Source organism: Salvelinus fontinalis, chromosome 21, assembly GCF_029448725.1.
Source record: "Salvelinus fontinalis isolate EN_2023a chromosome 21, ASM2944872v1, whole genome shotgun sequence".
Lineage (NCBI taxonomy): Eukaryota > Metazoa > Chordata > Actinopteri > Salmoniformes > Salmonidae > Salvelinus > Salvelinus fontinalis.
The window spans coordinates 28,954,082-28,976,786 of record NC_074685.1 but is presented as its reverse complement, the minus strand read 5'-3'; the positions used below and the strand labels follow the sequence as shown (position 1 = coordinate 28,976,786).

Here is a 22,705-nt window from a genome sequence, read left to right as displayed (position 1 = left end):
CCAGGACTCAGGGTGATATTTGGACTCAAACCACAGTGTAGTCATTTGATGACATATGCCTAGTAAGAGATGCCGTGCATGCAATCAAAAGCAAACCCTGCAATCCCGCTGGAAATGGTAAGGAACACTAAAGGAGATGGACCCTTAACACCATGTATGATATTCCCTGACTCTACCACCAAGGCAACCTGTTTGGTGTCTGTGTGTGGCTCTGGCTCATTCTAAACAGTAGGATACACTCTAGTGAACCCATTGCCCTTTTCTACCCCTTCTCCTTTATGATAGCACCAGTTGCACCCATGTTCACCAGTAAATTGTTTGATATTCTTTGACATGTTTTAACGTTAAACAGTGATAAGATGTTAGTGTATGATTATGTTAACATTTATACAGCCAAGACCATCAGCAGTGGGGATGACCCCTTTGGGCATAGGTAATGTCACACTGCAGGCCTGCAGTAGAGGTGGCACCTCCAGCAAAGCCATGTGAAAGACCTGGCTGTGGCTGGGATTGGGAGGGAGGTGATTGCTACTCAGGGATTATCTGGAAAAGTGGAAATGCCAATAAAGGGACTTCAGGAAAGCCAGTCCTTGATGAGGGAAAAGTCAAACTGATAATTGGTGAGGGAAAATATTTGACCATAACGCAGCACTAAAACCCCTTTAGTAACTCATAAAATGTTTTTACTTTGATCAGATTTGGATTTGTAGAAACTGCACAAAACAAGTTTCCAGATATACAGTTGAAGTCGGATGTTTACATAGACCTTAGCCAAATACATTTAAACTCAGTTTTTCACAATTCCTGACATTTAATCGCAGTAAAAATGATCATAAGGTCAGTTAGGATCACCACATTATTTTAATAATGTGAAATGTCAGAATAATAGTAGAGAGAATGATTTTATTTCAGATTTTATTTCTTTCATCACATTCCCAGTGGGTCAAAAGTGTACATACATGTGCAGTTGCAAACTGTAGTCTTGCTTTTTATGGCGGTTTTGGAGCAGTGGCTTCTTCCTTGCTGAGCGACCTTTCAGGTTATGTCAATATAGGACTCATTTTACTGGGGATATAGATACTTTGTACCTGTTTTCTCCAGCATCTTCACAAGGTCCTTTGCTGTTGTTCTGGGATTGATTTGCACTTTTTGCACGAAAGTACGTTCATCTCTAGGACACAGAATGCGTCTCCTTCCTGAGCGGTATGACGGCTGCGGGGTCCCATGGTGTTTATACTTGTGTACTATTGTTTGTACAGACGAACGTGGTACCTTCAAGCGTTTGGAAATTGCTCCCAAGGATGAACCAGACTTGTGGAGTTCTACAAAAAAAATTCTGAGGTGTTGGCTGATTTCTTTTGATTTTCCCATGATGTCAAGTAAAGAGGCACTGAGTATGAAGGTAGGCCTTGAAATACATCCACAGGTACACCTCCATTTGACTCAAATTATGTCAATTAGTCTATCAGAAGCTTCTAAAGCCATGACATCATTTTCTGGAATCTTCAAAGCTGTTTAAAAGCACAGCCAACTTAGTGTACGTAAACTTCTGACCCACTGGAATTGTGATACAGTGAATTATAAGTGAAATAATCTGTCTGTAAACAATTGTTGTAAAAATTACTTGTGTCATGTACATAGTAGATGTCCTAACCGACTTGCCAAAACTATAGTTTGTTAACAAGAAATTTGTGGAGTGGTTGAAAAACTAGTTTTAATTACTCCAACCTAAGTCTATGTAAACTTCCGACTTCAACTGTTTATACACTACTTGACCAAAAGTATGTTGACACCTTCTTGTCGAACATCTAATTCCAAAATCATGGGCATTAATATAGAGTTGGTCCTCCCTTTGCTGTAAAACAGCCTCCACTCTTCTGGGAAGGCTTTCCACTACATGTTGGAACATTGGAACATCCAATTCATCCCAAAGGTGTTTGATGGACTTGAGGTCAGGGCTCTGTGCAGGCCAGTCAAGTTCTTCCACACCGATCTCGAAAAACCATTTCTGTATGGACCTCGCTTTGTGCATGGGGGCATTGTCATGTTGAAACAGGAAAGGGCCTTCCCAAACTTTTGCCACAAAGTTGGAAGCACAGAATCATTTAGAATGTCATTGTATGCTGTAGTGTTAAGATTTCCCTTCAATGGAACTATGGTGCCTAGTCCGAACCATGAAAAACAGCCCTAGACCATTATTCCTCTTCCACCAAACTTTACAGTTGACACTATGCATTGGGGCAAGTTTCGTTCTCCTGGCATCCACTAAACCCAGATTCGTTTGTCGAACTGCCAGATGGTGAAGCGTGATTCATCACTCCAGAGAACGCGTTTCCACTGCTCCAAAATCCAATGCCAACGAGGTTTATACTACTCCAGCCGACACTTGACATTGGGCATGGTGATCTTAGGCTTGTGTGCGGCTGCTCGACCATGGAAACCCATTTCATGAAGCTCCAGATGAACAGTTATTGTGCTTTTTTAAAATTTGCGCTACGAGCTTCAGTACTCGGCGGTCCCGTTCTGTGAGCTTCTGTGATGTACCACTTCGTGGCTGAGCCGTTATTTCTCCTAGACGTTTCCACTTCACAATGACAGCACATATAGTTGACTGGGGAAGCTCTAGCAGGGCAGAAATTTGACGAACTGACTTGTTGAAAAGGTTGCATCCAATGACAGTGACACGTTAAAAGTCAATGAGCTCTTCAGAAAGGCCACTAAACAGCCAATGTTTGTCATTGGAGATTGCACAACTGTATGCTCGATTTTATACACCTCTCAGCAACGGTTGTGGCTGAAATAGTTGAATCCACTCATTTGAATGGGTGTCCACATACTTTTGTATATACGGTGTATATTGTATATTAGCTCCCGAGTGGCGCAGCGGTCTAAGGCACTGCATCACTACAGACCCTTGGTTGATTCCAGGCTGTATCACAACCGGCTGTGATTGGGAGTCCCATAGGGTGGCGCACAATTGGCCCAGCGTCGTCCGGGTTTGGCCAGGGAGGCCGTCATTGTAAATAAGAATTTAACTGACTTACCTTGTTAAATACAGAATTTTAAAAAATGTATATTTTATACTCCAGACTCTGACATTGCTCATCCTAAGATTTCTATATTTCTTAATTCCATTATTTTACTTTTAGAGTTGTCTGTATTGTTGTGTATTTTTAGATATTACTGCACTGTTGGCGCTAGGAACACAAGCATTTCGCTACACCTGCAATAACATCTGCTAAATATGTGTACGCGATCGACACACTTGTATTTTATTTGAGGGAAAGCACTGAGGGGCAGCACTGAGGGAAACGGTGAACGATGAGCATAAACTTCACATTAGGTATAGGTTTACATACTTTCTTGTCAATGTATAGGTGTGCTGCGTGTTAATATACATATTTCTTCTGTGTTTTTCAGACAAAAATGCTTACGTTTCCCTTAAACCCAAATGAGCCTTTCATTCAGTTATAATTAACACCTCTCCTTACTTTGTTTCCTACTTTTCTCGGGGATCAGCTTTTTTACTTTTTCATCTGGAAAGGAAGAAGCCTTGTGTGGAAGGCTCCAAAACACCTGAGCTTTGTAGTGTTGTCACTTCAATAATGCCATTTGCCTGGTTTGGACCAATGAGTTGTGCTTTTTTTCTTTCAGCATAGAGAGACAAGAGAATATCAATATTTAATAAAAGTAAAAATGAAGTTATGTCTTCAGTGTTCTTTTGTAACATGTTTAATAGTAGGCCTATATCATTACATAGGCTAATCATTACCCATGTGACTGAGTTGACAGCCTATTAGTAATACCGCCTACTTGGCCTTAATAATAATGTTTAAAAACGATCAAATTTGACCCTTTTCATTGAGTGCGATTTATGATAGTAAGTACGATTCTGGTAAGTATGATCTAACCGTTACTTGTTATTTCCTTTGTCACTGTTCCTCATGTAACACACACGCACACATACCGTTTCTGCCGTTACATCCTGTGAACGCTGCCCATCTAATCTCTTTAATCTCCTCCCCTGTTAAGACCAAGCCTATGAACAACAGTGCGACTGACTAACACAGGCAGCAGCACTGGACAGCCATGCAGGCGATTCTCCAAGGAATCATCTTTTATGCAGCGCTGGAGCTGAAAAGGACAATAAAACTCATCCTTTGTTGCTGCATTGAATAATAAAATTGTCATGCAATCTGATATCCTGTGCTTTCTGTCCATTCTTTTGAAATTGTGTATTGTCCTACAGTAAATTCTCTATGAAGGATGAGGAAGGGATCCTGCAGGTTGTCCTACCGGAAAATGGCCCTGAAAATCCTGTGGGACTTTTTTGTAAGGGAACCTACAATTTAAAAGTGAAAAACACACTTTCTCAACAAATTTGAGCTCTATAGCAACATAATCCATGGTAATATTGTTTTATGTAATTTATAGATTAGATGTATAGTTCCTACAAATTATCAATCAATGTCTCAATGATTCACATTGCTAAACCAGCACAGGGGGGGTCACCTGCTCTACCTCCTGCTTCTCCTTTTACGCTGTCTACCTAGAAAAGTATGATCACATACTATAAAATCAGACATTAGCTTTATCATTATCTACTCGGTGAAAGAATGGTTTAAACTTTTAAACACGAGCAATAAATGCAAGGGTTTAAGATTTAAATGAACTGCATTGCAAGTCAAAGCCATGTATACTACAGCGGTATACTGCCACTTAGTGATTGAATTCGGAATTTACAACCCATCCGGAACTAAAAGACTCCGAATAAATATACAGGGGAATTTAACGACAGGACAGCATATTGACGTCGGTGTTACATTGTTATTTGTCCGTGTTTCCGCAAATTTGGTTGAGGTTACATCAACTAATCGACAAGCTAGCTAACTAATGGGGGTTGCGAAACATTGAAATTGGCTTGATCAACTGACAAAATATATTTAGTATGCAACGAAGACGGGTAATAGGATTACGCTACCTGTTGTGCTCTTTTATGACAACCTATAACTAACGTTATTGATTGTTGTTGGTTAACTAACTGTGGAAGTTGCTAGCTATGTATTGTTACAGCTGTTAAGTCTTTGTTGAAGTAAATTAGAATTAGAGTAAGTGTCCATACGGAGGGAGATCATGGCGACTCGTAAACAGAAAAAGATGATAAGATACGTGGAAGATGGCAGTTTAATGAAGCTGAAGTCCTACTTCCGGAAACACTCCGACCTCGACGTCAACTTCTCCCAGGGTAAAAAGCGCCGGACTCCTCTGCACATGGCCTGCTCGCTCGGTGATGACGCCATCCTTCGGCTTTTGTTGAAGTATGGAGCCAACATCCTTCAGAAAGACAAGAAAGGGGACACGCCCCTACACATTGCTGCTAACAAGGCTCTGAAACATGGCAAAAGAGGTGAAGGTCTGCCAGTATTACTAACAACAAAAAGATGCAGCTGGGATAATAACATGCCTTCTAACCTTTAAAAAAAAATGTACCCCCTTTTATCATGTAGTTTATGATGACCTCGTCTTGCCCCTTCAAAAGAGTTGCCCAGATGCCATGGTTGCACCAAATAATGCAGGAGTTACACCTCAGGACCTGCTGCAATGGATGAAATTTGAGAAGGTATGAATGTCTCTTCCATATGCATGTGTAATATGTGTTTTAGGAGAGAGCTAGGACATGATTGTATGGTGTGTACATCCTTGAGAACTGTTTCTGATGTTATTTATCTCCCAAAGACTGCACCTAGGGAAAAGTCTTCACAAGCGACAGACGCTGAGAAAGAGTGGCAAGAGAAGCTCTTTGGGGAATGCCAGGATGAGTTTTTTGAAACATTTGGACAATATGATGGTAATATTTCACTCTTGAATAATTTGATTTAAATAATTGTACATTGTCATATTTATGTTGTTTTTTTCTTCAGCAGATGATTTATTTGCGGAAGATACCGATGAAGAGGACTTTCAAGACTGGGCAGATAGAATTAGACAGGAGTATGTCACTAAACAGCATGCAGAGGCTCAAAGACTGGCATCCTCAGGTTTTCATGGGAAGAGGAAGAAAGAGGCGGATGAGGAGGATCGGGCTAACAGAGAGCTGCATGAGAGGCTACAGAGGGAGCATGAAGAGTACCTGGCGCGTGCTGCACAGAAAGAGGAGGAGACGCGTCAGGGGAAGAAGCAGCGCTACGAGGAGCGATGTGCAGATACCTTCAACACTGACACTGCAGCAGCGGCCACCACAAAACTGAGTTATCGGGACATCCCCTGGCCGGCAGCAAAGGGCTCAGTGGAGGAGATGGTGGAGGTGATGCTGCATGGTGCAGATAGGAAAGACATGCCAGTGTTCCGTAAACTCCTCAGGCGCCAGCAGACCGTTTGGCACCCGGATAGGTTTGCCCAGCGCTGTGGGACCCGGCTGGAGGAGGGAGACAAGCAGAGGATCCTGGAAACTGTCACTGCCCTCTCACAGGAGCTCAATAGACTGGCTCAGAGCCTCAAGTGACAATGTCAGACTTGAAAGGACCTTATGAGATGTTGAACAGTCTGTCGTTTATCCACTCACGGTCCTGTACATGCAGGGCAGTGGTTATGTTTCCAGTGGTGGTCAGTCATTTTGATCTGTCAAAACTAATTTCCACTTGAAGCACCTAATTTCTTGGATAAACTTGGCTAAGCTTCTTATTCTTGTCACCATGCCAAAGTGTTGAGTGAATGCCATATTTCTTAGTGTTGTGTTGTGTACTTCTCGGCACTAGGACTTGATGTAAGAGATGATGTTGCTAGAGAGAATAAGTGTTTGCCTTGTTACATTTTTAAATTAATGAAAAATAAATAACCTGTTATCTTGATCGCATAAGTGTTGCTTGAATCAATACTTGGAGGAGGCACATTTGGCAGCAAACCGGCATGAATCTTTATGCACACCTCTTAGGAGTGCAACATTTATCCATTATTGGCAAAGGTTCTGCCAAGTTGGTTAGGGATCATTGATGGACACTGGACATCAATCTTCACGTTATGTTACTGATTTTTAAGCTGTCGGAACTGAGAATATTTGTATACACAAATGTTGAAACAAGTTGTGTAAAGCCTGTGTATAGACAAAATGATTTATCAAAAATGTAAGATAGCATCCAATACCAATATTTAGTGAACATTTACGCATTAAATTAGAATGGTTTACATTAGTAAGTGTTACTAGCATCATTAATAATGTTGATAATGTCATGGTAACAATGCATAAAAAAGGAGAAAAGTCAAAAGGAAAGACACTTATTATTATGATGTTGTCAGGAACCCGGCCTTATTCACAAGTTCAGCATGTTACCTAACTTTAAAAATTCTGAAGCTATTTGGGTTAAGGATTGGGAGGGGATCAAAAGGACCATGATGACACAAACTGCACAGTACACTCGACTAAGTCAAGAGTGCTGATGAGATCAAAGTGGGGAAAAAGAAAAAAGATCACAGTAAGTAAACAGTTTGACACTTGACTTGATTTAAAAAGAGAAACTATTGGACAGCATTTATTAACCTACCACCACCTACAATCCTTATACAGGCCTACACACACAAAGAAAGGGCAGATGGTTCACCCTAATTTGAATGATGGAACTGAATAAATGAAAGGATGCTCTAGTTGCCAGATTTGGTACAAATCCCCAAACGAAATAATAGCTGTAAGGCAATTTCGCCCTCGATATAAGCTAGCAGAAAAAAATGCACATTAAAATATGAATTCATCTACAATTCTCTGTGTTTTTGGAAATGTTATAGACGCATACATTGACTGTACTAAGCCTAATGGCTGTGTGTTTATATATTGCCACAAGGGCTCATAGCCTATGAGTCATAGGATTTATTGAAAATAATGTGGTATTTTCGTATTGGCGATTTCGCTATCAAAGTGTATTATTATTTGAGTGTATAGACTGTGGGTGTAGGCCATACCCTACCTTTATACACTTTTGATAATAGCAGCGTATACTCGGGTGTCAAATTCAATTGAGGACTAAAATAAAAATATCTGGCAACCTGCAGGCACGCTCAGACTATATAGGCAGCCAACATACTGCGATTAAAGAAAAGTATTTTATTTATACTTACCCACATTTTAACTTGTACTTTTTATGTACAATTTTGGATATTGTCTGCTGGCATGACTGACATATATTTTTCTTTTCTATTTTGCTTAATGAGCAATCTTACACATAGCATTGCGACGGGGATATAGTTGACTCTTTGTGATAGCGACACAGGATGACGCGTATTATCTGACACGCTCGATAAAATATGTGCGAAGCGATAGAAGGGTGAGGGTGTATTGTTTGTTTTCTTACAATTTAGGGGACCTAATGATCTAGTGTAAAAGCTCTAGCGTTATTATAGATGAAATAACTAACCCGTTAATAGGCAGAGTAATTTTGCCAAATTGAGAGAGCTTATACTCGATACAATGTATTAATTTTCGGGAACGTTATTGCGAAGCTTGGCATTATAGACACGCGCAGAGTTGTGATTTCGCGTTGGTATGATTTATTGGATGCAACTACTGCTACAATTGTCGTAGAGTGAATTAATAGGCCGGAGGAGATTTCGTCAGCAAGGTGCCGGTGGCAGATAAGATGGGGTCGGTGTTCCGAAGTGAAGAGATGTGCTTGGCGCAGTTATTTCTACAGTCCGGTTCAGCATATGATTGCATAAGTGAGCTGGGAGAAATGGGTCTGGTCGAGTTTCGAGATGTAAGTAGGCTATTCCACTTGTCTGTCGAGCCAATGTGCAGACTTGCAATGCAATAATAGAAGCATAGTGTATATAAATTAGTTAGGCCTACTCAGTGTCTGTCAGTTGTCAATTATATGTCATGACCAAAACTGTTCTTTGTGTGTGTGTGTGTGTCTGTCTGTCTGTCTGCCTGCATCCGACTACCAGTGCACCCAGGGTTATGCCTACGTGTGTCTATCAGTCCAGTTAATGTGCTACTCCTGGATCAATTATTTGTAAAAAATAAAATACAATGTAGCACAAACTGATTAAGCAAATCCGTTAAAGCCTTATTTGATCACATATCCCCCTATTCTGTGATTGTCTGGTAGTCATGATGGAGGTCTCTATGCAACTGCATATGGTCTGTCTGTCTATATAATTCAGGGCCTCCAAAAACCTGTTACCCAGGTACCTTGCTCACTGGGTTTGTTTAATTTCATTGTTGTGACCTGACTTAGATTTCAAAAGCAAATGGATTTGGACCTTTAAAAATGAAATGTTGATATTTAAATGATACATTCTGCAAAATAAAATGTACTGGAAAGGAATCTATTTCATGAACTCCAGGATGTGAGCATTGGGCCTCCTGGCAAAGTCACTGACCACTATGCTCCTCTGGTTTCAGATCAACCCCAGTGTCAACTCGTTCCAGCGACGCTTCGTCAGCGAAATCAAGAGATGTGAAGAGATGGAGAGAATTCTGGGTGAGGTCACTGAGATGGACACTAGACCAAGACTACCATACAGATGTAGGATCCTAATTTGAGCTTGTTTGCTACAGCAGGAAAGTAATTCTGCATATTTTTTTACCTTTATTTAACTAGGTAAGTCAGTTCTTATTTTCAACGACGGCCTCGGAACAGTGCCTTGTTCAGGGGCAGAATGACAAATTTTTACCTTTTCAGCTCGGGGATTTGATCTTGCAATCTTTTGGTTACTAGTCCAACACGCTAACCACTAGGCCACCTGCTGACCCATAATAATCCTGTGAATTATAATTAATGGACATTTTTGTAGGGGTTGATCAAAAAGATTATTAGGGCAAATCAAGTCTGACATTTCAAAGTGGAAATTACAATCTTTAGAAGCCTTTTTAAACCTAAAATACACTACAAGTTTGCCTTTCCTGCGGTATAGGAAAATTCTCAACAACAAAAGAGAGATCAAATTAAGATCCTACATCTGTACCTTTGATTTACTGGTGGAGTTTGATCAAGCTCTGGTTACCTCTACAGAGAATTACATATTGCTTTTGGTAACAGCAATGCAGTGGGATTGAATTACAAGTCATTCCGCTGTGAAAGATTGGCTTTGTGCTAGATATAGATCTCAGTTGTTCCTCCACAGATAATTTTAGCAAGACCTCTTTATGTTTTGATCAAATGTGTCTGGATTTTATAACTGTAAATACTCTGGATGTTTCAACAGATCCCCATGATGATTGTGTGTTCTTTTGTGCTCAATCAGTGTTTGTTTATCTGATTAAACACTTGTTTTAAATAATTTTTTGTTTTCTTTGTACAGGGTACCTTTTGAGGGAGATCCGAAAGGCAAATATTGCTGTGCCAGAAGATGATGAAATCTGTCCAGTCGCCCCTCCCCCCAAACATGTCCTTGAAATCATGGTAGGTCTGAGATTCTGTTTGTCATGTAATGAACGAGTGCTGTGGTTGATGTTCACTGTGGATGAATCGCTGAGTTGGTAAATATTTGAAGATAGTATTGACCATGTGTGGTTTAGGGTATTGATTGTGTGTTATTAATGGTTGAGGGGAACTAATTCCCATATGATTGCTGTGTTGACCGTGTGTGGTCTGTCTACTGTGGTCCCCCAGGAGCAGCTCCAAAGGCTGGAGGTGGAGCTTAGCGAGGTGGCCAGGAACAAAGAGAAGCTGCAGCGGAATCTTCTGGAGCTGACCGAGTACACGCACATGCTGAGGATCACACACACCTTCGTACACAGCCGCTCCCGGGTTAGTGCCATCATGTCTATTTACACAACTATGACTCCCACCATACACATTACTATCACATAACCTCGCCTCATAACTGCCTAATGCCATTTAAGTGACACATACACTTATCAGACTCACCCTTTGCTCGATTGCCCTCCCAGACACAACTGTCAGTTGACTGTGACACCATATATTGGGTCTTTCTGTCCTCTCTTCATGCGTTGAGTATCCTCATCACCACACACATGAGTATCACCTGACTTTGAACAATGGACATTTGGTCATGTGATTCCACGGCCAATGATGCATGTTTTTTTTAGCTTGTAGGTTATAGGCCAGGGTTCCCCAACTGGCAGCAACTGGTATTTTTATTCGCCCCCCCAAGTTTTCTGAGAATTTTTTTTTTTTAATGTTGGTTGAATTTTCATTGTTGGACATAAAAGACTGTAAAAACACCAGGAAATCGTCTCCAAGTGATTTTCATTTTGTAAATCTGTTCCCAAGTATTCCCATGCGTAATAGACACGTGATTGTATACAAATGTAAGCAAGGTTTAAAATGATTATGTTTTAGTCACATATTATATCTGTTCGGGCTTCTTGCGGTCAACTTGCAGTCTACAAATCATTTGTCATTATGTTCCGGCCCCCCGACCATACGCTGAAGAAAGAATTGGCCCATGGCTGAATCTAGTTGATGATCCCTGTAATAGGCTACACTTGACAATAGATGTAGCAATGAATTTCAACCATTATGTAATAACTTTGCTATTACAGATTTACAAAAGGTCTAGAAACGAATAATTAACGTTTAATAAACTACTTAAGTACCACTTTAAGACTTACCCTTTTTTTAAATCAAAGGCTACTGGTATTTGTGGGTTGATCATGCAAACCTGGCCTTTCCTTGTATGCAGCATGAGGCCCTTGGCCCCCAGTATGAAGAGTTCCAATCCATTGAGTCAGAATCTGGAGGCTGCACTGGCATGCAGAGACTGGGAGCCAAGCTGGGGTGAGTTTCACAGACAAACATGTAAAATAGAAACTCACATAATGTGTAGCTAATCACTGTGAGAGTCAGCTTAAGTAAGTGGTGAGTCCTGAGTGGTAAAGTCTTCCTCTTGGCTGTAGGTTTGTGTCAGGCCTAATCCACCGGGTGAAGGTGGAGGCCTTTGAGCGCATGTTGTGGAGGGTGTGTAAGGGGTACACTATCCTCAGCTATGCAGAGCTGGGCGAGAGCCTTGCTGACCTGGACACGGTGAGTAGAAATAGAAAGAAATACGGATTTCAGAAATCTATGTTTACCGCCATGTCATTTTTGGGGGGGAATAAGACACATATAATATGTATTGTGTGTGTGTACCTTACAGGGTGAGATCAGCAAAAATGTTGTGTTCCTTATCTCATTCTGGGGAGACCAGATTGGACAGAAGGTCCAAAAGATCTGCGATTGGTATCTATGCTTTTGCCAGCACAAAACACAAAATCATCCATTGCATGCACACTTCTTCATCTCTCAGGCCTGTGTCTCTCATTGATCTGTATCAGTGATATTTTTGTATCCTTTTCCTCCAGTTACCACTGTCACCTTTACCCCCACCCTGAGAATGACGAGGAGAGGGCAGATGTAATGGACAGCCTAAGGACACGCATCCTGGACTTGAACAATGTACGGGCAATTGCCAGGGCATTACCCATATGTCTGTCTGTCTGTCTGTCTGTCTGTCTATTTGTATGTCATGTTAAAGGCACGGCCCAAACAATGTATGATAAAGTTTGGCTAGATAATGTTTGGATGACATCTCTCCATGTTCCACATTTGCATAGACACTAGTTATAAGACCTTATGCAAATACTTGAACATATCAAATCTTGTAACTGTCCCCTGGCACCACCAGGTGCTCCACCGCACTGAGGAGTACCTGAGGCAGGGGCTGCAGAAGGCCTCAGAGTCGGCCTTCACCTGGGTAGTGCAAGTGAAGAAGATGAAGGCCATCTACCACATCCTCAACCTGAGTAGCTTTGACGTCACCAACAAGTGTCTCATTGCTGAGGTGTGGTGCCCTGTCACTGACCTGACCAACCTGCGGGGGGCGTTGGAGGAAGGTTCGGTGAGTGAGGCTGTTGAGGATACCATAGTCCTACAGATACAGTAGTTTGTTTTGTCAAATCTGGCAGTAGTGTGTATAAATGTAATACATGCTATTTTCCCTTTTCAGAGAAAAGGTGATGCCACTGTACCATCCTTTGTAAACCGAATCCCAAGCAACGACACACCACCTACGCTCTTGAGAACAAACAAGTTCACCTCTGGCTTTCAGAGTATTGTGGAGGCTTACGGAGTTGGAGACTACAGGGAGGCTAGTCCAGGTGAGTACAGATTCAATAGACCAGTGGAGGCTGCTGAGGGGAAGGATGGCTCATAATAATGGCTGGAACTGAATCAATGGAATAGCATCAACCACATGGAAACCATGTGTTTAATGTATTTGATACCATTCCCCTAATTCTGCTCCACCCATTACCACGAGCGCGTCCTCCCCAATTAAGGTGCCACCAACCTCCTGTGTAGTCGACAGACAAACCTACAGGTAGGCTAGTTTGGAACACTTTAGACACAACATTTAGGCAAGCTCAGGTGAGCACTATTAGAGTGATTCCTCATGAAACCCAGACAAAAAAATACTGTACCATGATTTTGGGGATATTCACGAAATGTGATCCATAGAATAGTCCTTTGGAGGAAGCACTGTTGAAATATATTTGATATTTTTATCTATCTTATTTAATAAAGTTGGCATATTTATTCAATTTTGGCCTCACCCAAGCCTCCTTTAAGACTCCATAATCTTTCGTCTGTAGGTGCTGCAAAGCAAACATTGGTGTCATATGAAGCTTTACTGCTTGCTCTGTATTATGAGTAGTATTTTGATTTCGAAATTTTTTTTTTTTACATTAATTAATATTGAGAAATAGAAACATGAATATTGAAAATATACCAATTTTGATTTGGAAAAGTATTCAATATATTGTTGAACATAATATACTCTACTGGCATATCAAAGTTCCAGAGTGGGATCATCATTCCTACTTTTAGAATTATGATCCAATTTGTAAGCACTACCAACAGAGTGAATGTGAAAATAGTTTCAAAATGGCCGCCCTCAGCTGGTGATTTTCAGAGTGTGCAGCGATAAAGGTAAAAGGAGGGCTATGATTGGTTATTGGTTGGTTATGCCAATTTCTCTATATAAAATGGGCCATAATTTAAAAACTAGCAGAGATCCCACTCTGGAACTGTGATATGCCAATACAGTATGTTATGATCAACAATATATACAAAAAATTTGCCAAGTTAAAAATGTCATATTTTCAATGACACCAATTTTTGCTATGTAGCATCTACAGATAAAACATTATGGTGTCTTAAAGGAGGCATGGGTAAAGCCAAAATGTCATAAATATGCCAACCTTGAGTAATTATTTCTCAATTAGGCTTTTAAATACAAATGTAAAATATATGTCGACAATCCTTTCTCCAAAGGACTATTGTATGGATAAAATTTCATGAAAATCCCCCAAATCGTTTTTGTCTCGGTTTCATGAGGATTCATTATAAGATTCCAATTACTAACCAATACATGTAATGCAGACTAGTCAGGTTGAGCACAGTTATAGGAATAAGGGAAAGCTAGTTGTCCATGCTGAAATTTTTAGCATTGGGCCAGTAACTGAAAGGTTACAGGTTCGAATCCCCAATCCGACTAGGCGAAAAATCTGTCGATGTGCCCTTGATCAAGGCCCTTAACCCTAATTGCTCCTGTAAGTCGCTCTGGATAAGAGTGTCTGCTTAATGACTAAAATGTTACATGTATCTCTGCTTGGCAGTTCCCTACACCATCATTACGTTCCCTTTCCTGTTTGCGGTCATGTTTGGGGACCTTGGTCATGGTGTGGTCATGGCATGCTTTGCCCTGTGGATGGTGTTGAAAGAGAAGAGCCACAAGCACAAGCGTTCTGATAATGAGGTGAGAGCGTTTTAAGTGTAATTTCTATCAAATTCGACTGTGTTTTTGTGGTTGTCTTGATTTTGATGTACTGCCATGAATGTTGGTCTTTGTTTCTGTGTTGTCCTCAGATCTGGACAGTGTTCTTCGAGGGACGTTATATCATACTAATGATGGGCCTTTTCTCTGTGTACACGGGGCTGATCTATAATGACTGCTTCTCCAAGTCACTCAACATATTTGGCTCAGGCTGGAGTGTTAGGGCTATGTTCACAGATCAGCAGTGGACGTGAGTGATCAAAACGAACACACAAAAACATGCACATTAGTACATTCCCAAGCACAGTATGCACAGAATAGATGGTCAGTGTACCTGTCGATGTGAACATATCATTTTAATTTAGCTGTAACTGACTGAGGTTATTGTACTCATATTCACCTCTTATTCCAGAAATGAAACTCTCCAAACGAATGCTTTGCTCTCCCTTGATCCCAATGTCACTGGTGTCTTTAGTGGACCATACCCCTTTGGCATCGATCCTGTGAGTATACATACACACGACACACAGACATATAGCGATGCTCTCAGATGCTAAACACACAAACCCACAATCACACACTCTCACATGTCCCTTCTCATGCCTTTCACTGCTCCCAAATCCCAGAGATTGACATTGTCTGATGTTATGTTCATGTTATGCTTTGTATCACACCCACAGATATGGAACATGGCAGTGAATCGTCTGTCCTTCCTGAACTCCTACAAGATGAAGATGTCCGTCATCATAGGGGTCGTGCACATGAGCTTTGGGGTGGTGCTCAGTGTCTTCAACCATCTGTGAGTGAGCAGTTGGTGGTTCCTAACCGTAGTCACAAAAGTTGAAAACTTCAGAAAGGGTTTCTCTAAATGTAAATCCATCCTTTCCTTTCCTCCCCTTCCCTATTCTCTTCCATTTATCCAGGCACTTCAAACATAATTTCAACGTCTACCTGCTGTTCCTCCCTGAGTTGCTGTTCCTGCTATGTCTCTTTGGCTACCTGGTTTTCATGATCCTCTACAAGTGGCTGGCGTTCGGTGCACGTGACTCCCGCCTGGCCCCCAGCATCCTCATCCACTTTATCAACATGTTCCTCATGCAGGGAGGGGACAACACCCCTCTCTACCCTGGACAGGTGGGTGTTGGGGATGTGGTGATGATTCTGAGTGCTCCCCCCAGTCTGGGTTTCTCAGCATCTGTATCTGAATCTCTGAATGTCTCTTTTGACCATCTATCCATGTGGCTCTGTGTTTGACTCTGTGTATTTTGATCCACAGACTGGGCTGCAGGTCTTCCTGGTGGTGGTGGCTCTGCTGTCTGTGCCTGTGCTGCTGTTAGGAAAACCAGTCTACCTCTACTGGCTGCACCGTGGAGGGAAGGGCCTACGATTACGCAGGGTGAGTATGGTGGAAAGAGTCATGTATGAGCTTGTTACCCATATGTTTTCAGTAAATAATGTATGTGCACATTTTAATGTCTGTTGTCTGTATTTTAGGGATATGAGAGAGTTCGGCGTGTGAGTGAGGATGATATGTCCCAAGCACCAGCATACGATGATGATGAGGAAGAGGGATTGGATGACCTCATGACCAGCAGAGAGACCCAGCCTAAGGAGGTCAGAACCACAACTATACATCTCATATACACATTTGAGTACATCACTGTTGCGTTTCTGTCTAATCAATGTATTTTTCATCTTTCAGTTTGACTTTGGGGACGTGTTCCTGCACCAAGCCATCCACACCATAGAGTATTGCCTGGGCTGCATCTCCAACACGGCGTCTTACCTACGTCTCTGGGCCCTCAGTTTGGCCCACGCTCGTAAGTATCGGACTCACTACACCTTTAAAAGGCCACAAGGGGGCAATTACTATCAGTTACTGTTTCTATGTTCAGATATTGATCCATACATCTTCCTCTTACTGTGTGTCCATCTATGTGTTTGTCAGAGCTTTCGGAGGTGCTGTGGTCCATGGTGATGCGTCTGGGCCTCAAGATGACCTCCAGACTGGGGGTGCTGTTTCTGGTACCAGTGTTCAGCCTTTTCGCTGTGCTCACTGTATCCATCCTGCTGGTCATGGAAGGGCTCTCAGCCTTCCTCCATGCCCTCCGGCTGCACTGGTGAGTCGGTCTTTATACTAAACTACGTGATGCCTTACTGACTGACTCATTCAGTCAGTCAGTCAATTACTCACTGTTAATCACTCATCTACTCTCACATACTCTCTCATTTCCCAGCGGTCACCTACTCAGTATAATTCAGTATCTTTTAATCATTCACTTAGTAATTTGTTCACACATGCATTCATACTGGTTGTTTACATACAGTATGTGAATGCTCTCCTTTCCTAGGGTGGAGTTCCAGAATAAGTTCTATCATGGGACGGGTATCAAGTTTGCCCCCTTCAAGTTCTCCACCCTGCCCTCAGTCTTTGAGCAGGACGGTTTACTGTGACCAGCGACAACCAGATTCACTGGATTTAAACAGGAAAACATGTACCAGGAAGGATGCTATGGGTTAGAGCAAGATGGCACACTGATGAAGAGGAGAAACCGCAGAGCAGTGCTGGGATGACTTGTAGCAAAGTTTTTCAGCATACGGCTTTTGACACTATTGGCTGCATTGACTGCCTTACATCATAAATATGTCCATATCAGCTAACCTCAATTCCTGAATTCAGTGGGATTCAAAACTGTTCATCTAGGTCTGTTGAAATGTACTTTGTACTGTTCTGGAGTAAGTGATGCATCTCACGTAATGGCCACATTAAGCCAATTTTGTGGATCCAAGCATTTTATTCGATTTTTGTAGGAAAGAGTGTTTTTTATTGTTAATTTATTACTTAAGACTCATATTTATCACTTAAAGTACAGAAAAAATGTTGTAGAAGCAACACATAAAGGACAGGAGGTCATATCAATTATCCTGATTTCTAGTGCCATAACAATTTCTTACCGATAATGACAAATGTGAATACCACGGCTGCTAATTGTGCAGCTTTTCACAGTGCGTATCCCTGTGAAGACAGCTTTGGACATATAGTACTGTATAATGAATTGTATACTTGTAGATCATGATGTTTCTCCTGTTATTATACATCATGTGGCATTCCTGGGAAGATAAAAGATGACAGCTCAATTATGTATTTTTGCAAACCACATTGCCACAGAGCACTTTTCAAATAACAATGCAGAAATGATTGTACAATAAAAGTCAGCATTTTCACTGATGACTAGTCTTACTGTTGTAATGCGAATGTTAGGTGCTACTGCTGACAAGACACATTTCACAGGATTTAAATATTTACAGTTGAAGTCAGACGTTTACATACACTTATGTTGGAGTCATTTAAACCTGTTTTTCAATCACTCCATAAATGTCTTGTTAACAAACTACAGTTTTGGCAATTTGGTTAGGACATCTACTTTGTGCATAATTTTTCCAAACAATTGTTTACAGACAGATTATTTCACTTATAATTCACTGTATCACAATTCCAGTGGGTCAGACGTTTACATACACTAAGATGACTGTGCCTTTAAACAGCTTGGAAAATTCCAGATAATGATGTCATGGCTTTAAAAGCTTCTGATAGGATAATTGACATAATTTGAGTCAATTGGAGGTGTACCTGTGGATGTATTTCAAGGCCTACCTTCGAACTCAGTGCCTCTTTACTTGACATCATAGGAAAATCAAAAGAAATTAGCCGACCTCAGAAAAAATATTGTAGCCATCCACAAGTCTGGTTCATCCTTGGGAGAATTTTCCAAACGCCTGAGGGTACCACATTCATGCCTGGTTCCTCTCTAGGTTTCTTCCTAGGTTCTGGCCTTTCTAGGGAGTTTTCCTTGCCACCGTGCTTCTACACCTGCATTGCTTGCTGTTTGGGGTTTTAGGCTGGGTTTCTGTACAGCACTTTGTAACATTAGCTGATGTAAGAAGTGCTTTATATATACATTTTGATTGATTGACTGTATGGCTAAAGGTAAGAATGTACCCACCATCGGCAAACATTTCTACTTTGGCCCCCAAGACACCCCCAACTGAACTTTGTCAGTGAAATACCAGTTTGGCTACCCAGAGAGATGTAGAAAGATTTTTTTTGCCTGTAGAAGTTTGTTTTAGAAAGGAGCCAAAGTCAGTTGGGATAATGAGTAGTGAGGTCATGGAACCAGAGATTTTGTTTATTTTGGGAGGTTCAGGTAGTCTTTGGGGTCCCTGGTTAATTTTTTTAATTCTGATAATTCTGGAAATAATAGCAACAGGGTTCCTGCTTTGCGATGTATTGCCTAGGACAGGACTCTCCATCCTGTAGGTTTTCAATCTAGCCCGGATCTAGCGCATCGGATTCAATAATTAGCTGCTTCATCAACTGAATCAGGTTAGTTACAACTGTGGTTGGAGCGAAAACCTACAGGAAGGTAGCCCTAGCCTAGGAGATCAACAGCCAACCACTGTGAAAGATGCGAGAGTTTGTGTTCTCGAAGTAGACTACGGAAAATAGTTTAATTCGTTGCAAAAATAATGAATGTTAGGAGTTGAGGAGTCGATTCCTAGCGCAATTGAAGCTTGACATCCATAAATGAGTCGACAACGGGAATCGACGGTCAAGGAGTCGAGGAATCGATTATTTCAGAGTCGACTCCCCTCCACTATTTACGTCACACACCTTACTCTCATCAGGACCAGTGCTGAAGGCTCAACTAGGTTAGGAGGAGAAGGTTAAACACGCTCTCCATCGCCGTGGCAACCCCTTCATCTAGCTGAACGACTAATAGCTATTACAGTGGGTTACCTCATCGGCGTTAACGTTACATGATGGGTAAAGCAGGTGCGGTGTTGGTCTTTCGTACTATGAATCATAGGCAAGCTAGCTAGCTGTATCATCCCTCCACACAGAGCAAGCTACAGCTGTGTTGATTCCTCTGCTCTGACTCCATCTACCGCTGACAGTGGGGCAAATGAGTGAACCGGTGAAGAGTTTGCCTTCCCCTACTTCTTCAGGGGGGCAACCTGCGGGGTCTGATACCTACAAAGGCTGGCTGTATAAATGGACAAACTACTTGAAGGGCTACCAACGCCGGTGGTTCGTCCTTAGCAACGGCCTTCTGTCATATTACAGGTAATATTTGCTAGCAGCTAGCTACGCGCTAGCTATCTACTGTAGATGTCAAATCAGGCTAGCTGGCACTGCATTAATCCTAGCAAAATCCAGTGCAGTTTCAAACCAATCCCACAGTGACTGTTCTTTTAGATTAAACATGTAGTTGACAGTCTATAGAATGTGCTTGACGTTCATAATTTATATAAATTCCGTGGCTTTTTAACTAACATAGCTAGCTAGCTAGGTAAGCCAATATTACTCATCAAAACAAGTATCTTATCTGTTTAGATAACGTTATGTGGCAATTAAGAACTGCATGCCACGAGCTTCATCCCCTCCCATTCCCACAGGAAGACAATTCTCTAGTCACAGTCAATGACATGGCATAAATTAAGAATGAGCTAGCTGGACACAATTAGCATAACCCCCCAAAATATCTAGCTAGCTAGAAACGTATCAGACTCCAAATGAGTGAATAAATATTTTCGCCTATATGATGTAGTCATTGATATTTTTGCAAATGTCATTTAGAGAATTGTTATAGATGAACCTGTGAAAAATATTTTAGATAATATTCTGGAACATTTCATTCATTTATTTATGCCTAGATATGTTCTATTCCAGGAACGACTGTCATTGTATGTAGTGTAGTATGCTCTATGTACATTAACAAGTAGGGGACCTATCTAGGTCCTAACATTTCATTATGATGATGATAATATAGGACATGTTTTACCTGATGCATCATGATGCTTTACAAATGTGTGAAAGTGTGGTCTGCTGATTCAGTAATGGCCAGTTAGGCACATTTCCCTAAAACCAGTTAATAGTGAGTGATGTCAGTCAGTGTTATGCACTTTAATTGTGAGGCATTAGTCAGAGGCGCGCGTGTGTGTGTGTGTGTGTGTGTGTGTGTGTGTGTGTGTGTGTGTGTGTGTGTGTGTGTGTGTGTGTGTGTGTGTGTGTGTGTGTGTGTGTGTGTGTGTGTAGGCTGCCCTACAGGTTGCCCTACAGTCTCGGGTGGGAATGCACAGCTCTGCTGTTATGTCATTCACAACAAAGAGAGATGGACACAGATAGAGAAACTGAAAAGCATAGATGCAAGGACTGGTGGTGAATGCAAAAACTTCCATTCAGTCATTCAGTACCACAGACATACTCCAGCAGCTGTAGCCCCCCCAAGGCTGTGGGGCGCATACCGTTTGAACACATTAGACTTAGAGCCTAATGTAGGAGCTATCGTGTTCACTGTGTTTTTATAGAGCCTAATGGGTTTTATGCACTGCTCCTTTGTAGATTCAACTCTACTTTCCCTCTCTTTCCACTCTCCTCTGTGGCATGTGTGTTTATGTAACTGTACTCTCGAGTACTACCACTGTATAAAGAGTTTATGCCCTGACCAACGCATGCACATTGCACCGACACGCACACACGAACACACTTCCAAGCACTCACATCAGCTATGCTCAAGTGGGATACTTCTATGAAATATTAAACAATTGCATGTGTGTGGATTTGTGTGTGTGCGAGAGTATGCATGCCCTTTTATGTATAATTTCTGTCTCTAGAACTAGATTTAGTCAGCAGCCTCTTCTCCCCTATCTCTGTGTGTGTACGTGTGTCTGTGTGTGAATGTGTCTCTGTGCATTAGGACTCAGGCAGAGATGGCCCACACTTGCCGTGGCACCATCACCCTGGCGACGGCACACATTGAGGTGGGTGACACCTGCCACCTGGTGCTGACCAGCGGAGGGCGAAACTACCACCTGAAGGCCACTTCCGATGGGGAGAGTCAGCGCTGGGTCTCGGCTCTCCAACAGGCTAAGGCCAACACCACTCACATGATGCACCAATCAGGTGCGAGCAAGAGGAAAATCATATTTGGGTGGATTGGGAGGTTTTAAATGGGAGAGTGGGTAAAGAATGCTTAGCTTCGTATATATTTAGAAATAACGAAAATAGAACCAAACTGTAGGAATTGTGGCTGTACTACTGTACAGAACACAGTGATTTGTGACCCTGTTGAAAGGAATTGGACTATAAATGATGAAAAGTTATATCAAACCAATATGAAACTCTCTGGGATATTTGACCTTTGGGCTTTCTTCTCATTCAAGGTGAGAATGTATATTGCGACGTTGACTAACCTTTAAAGCATCCACTACTTTTCTGAAAATTATAAGGTTAAGGACCTGAGGTAAACAAATTGTAGTGTAGTATTCAATGTCAAGGTTACCAGTGTTATTCATGCATCAACCACAAGGTGGTGCACTTGCTAAACGAATGGAACTAGTATCCCTGTTTTCTCCATATACACTGCTCAAAAAAATAAAGGGAACACTTAAACAACACAATGTAACTCCAAGTCAATCACACTTCTGTGAAATCAAACTGTCCACTTAGGAAGCAACACTGATTGACAATAAATTTCACATACTGTTGTGCAAATGGAATAGACAAAAGGTGGAAATGAAAGGCAATTAGCAAGACACCCTCAATAAAGGAGTGATTCTGCAGGTGGTGACCACAGACCACTTCTCAGTTCCTATGCTTCCTGGCTGATGTTTTGGTCACTTTTGAATGCTGGCGGTGCTCTCACTCTAGTGGTAGCATGAGACGGAGTCTACAACCCACACAAGTGGCTCAGGTAGTGCAGCTCATCCAGGATGGCACATCAATGCGAGCTGTGGCAAGAAGGTTTGCTGTGTCTGTCAGCGTAGTGTCCAGAGCATGGAGGCGCTACCAGGAGACAGGCCAGTACATCAGGAGACGTGGAGGAGGCCGTAGGAGGGCAACAACCCAGCAGCAGGACCGCTACCTCTGCCTTTGAGC

General features: G+C 41.8%; 3 protein-coding genes across 4 annotated transcripts in view; all 3 read left to right on the top strand.

The window, feature by feature from the left end:
• The first annotated feature begins 4,809 nt into the window (after positions 1-4,809).
• Positions 4,810-6,848, top strand: LOC129818572 (NF-kappa-B inhibitor-like protein 1). Of its 2 annotated transcripts, none has more exons than XM_055874611.1 (4): positions 4,810-5,407; positions 5,508-5,620; positions 5,737-5,848; positions 5,925-6,848. In XM_055874611.1, exons 1-4 carry the CDS (start codon positions 5,134-5,136, stop codon positions 6,500-6,502), a joined length of 1,077 nt encoding a protein of 358 aa, XP_055730586.1. In that variant the 5' UTR covers positions 4,810-5,133; the 3' UTR covers positions 6,503-6,848. The 2 variants fall into 2 exon arrangements, with proteins under 2 accessions (XP_055730586.1, XP_055730585.1); XM_055874610.1 differs by having other exon boundaries at positions 5,922-6,848.
• Positions 6,849-8,036: 1,188 nt separating this feature from the next.
• LOC129818570 (V-type proton ATPase 116 kDa subunit a 2-like) lies at positions 8,037-17,995 on the top strand. Its single transcript, XM_055874608.1, has 20 exons — positions 8,037-8,741; positions 9,392-9,470; positions 10,291-10,391; positions 10,602-10,739; positions 11,638-11,732; positions 11,852-11,978; positions 12,091-12,173; positions 12,296-12,389; positions 12,619-12,831; positions 12,940-13,090; positions 14,609-14,748; positions 14,859-15,016; positions 15,179-15,269; positions 15,447-15,565; positions 15,690-15,900; positions 16,043-16,162; positions 16,261-16,380; positions 16,469-16,586; positions 16,715-16,886; positions 17,118-17,995. Exons 1-20 carry the CDS (start codon positions 8,625-8,627, stop codon positions 17,218-17,220), a joined length of 2,550 nt encoding a protein of 849 aa, XP_055730583.1. The 5' UTR covers positions 8,037-8,624; the 3' UTR covers positions 17,221-17,995.
• A 1,422-nt stretch (positions 17,996-19,417) lies between these two features.
• Positions 19,418-22,705, top strand: part of LOC129818571 (oxysterol-binding protein 2-like) — a 33,065-nt gene continuing 29,777 nt past the window's right edge. Inside the window, exons 1-2 of the mRNA XM_055874609.1 lie at positions 19,418-19,891; positions 21,525-21,730. Coding sequence (XP_055730584.1) covers positions 19,731-19,891; positions 21,525-21,730 — 367 coding nt within the window. The 5' untranslated portion in view covers positions 19,418-19,730. The remainder of the gene's footprint in view (positions 19,892-21,524; positions 21,731-22,705) is intronic.

What these genes read in the sequence shown, in the direction of transcription:
- LOC129818570 (XM_055874608.1), top strand. Translation starts at nt 8,625, where the DNA reads ATGGGGTCGGTGTTCCGAAGTGAAGAGATGTGCTTGGCGCAGTTATTT. An exon ending in GGGCGTTGGAGGAAGGTTCG is followed by an intron (nt 12,832 to 12,939) that starts GTGAGTGAGGCT and finishes TTCCCTTTTCAG; the next exon opens with AGAAAAGGTGATGCCACTGT. An exon ending in CATGCCCTCCGGCTGCACTG is followed by an intron (nt 16,887 to 17,117) that starts GTGAGTCGGTCT and finishes CTCCTTTCCTAG; the next exon opens with GGTGGAGTTCCAGAATAAGT.
- LOC129818572 (XM_055874610.1), top strand. Translation starts at nt 5,134, where the DNA reads ATGGCGACTCGTAAACAGAAAAAGATGATAAGATACGTGGAAGATGGC. An exon ending in TCTGAAACATGGCAAAAGAG is followed by an intron (nt 5,408 to 5,507) that starts GTGAAGGTCTGC and finishes TTTATCATGTAG; the next exon opens with TTTATGATGACCTCGTCTTG. An exon ending in AACATTTGGACAATATGATG is followed by an intron (nt 5,849 to 5,921) that starts GTAATATTTCAC and finishes TTTTTTCTTCAG; the next exon opens with CAGATGATTTATTTGCGGAA.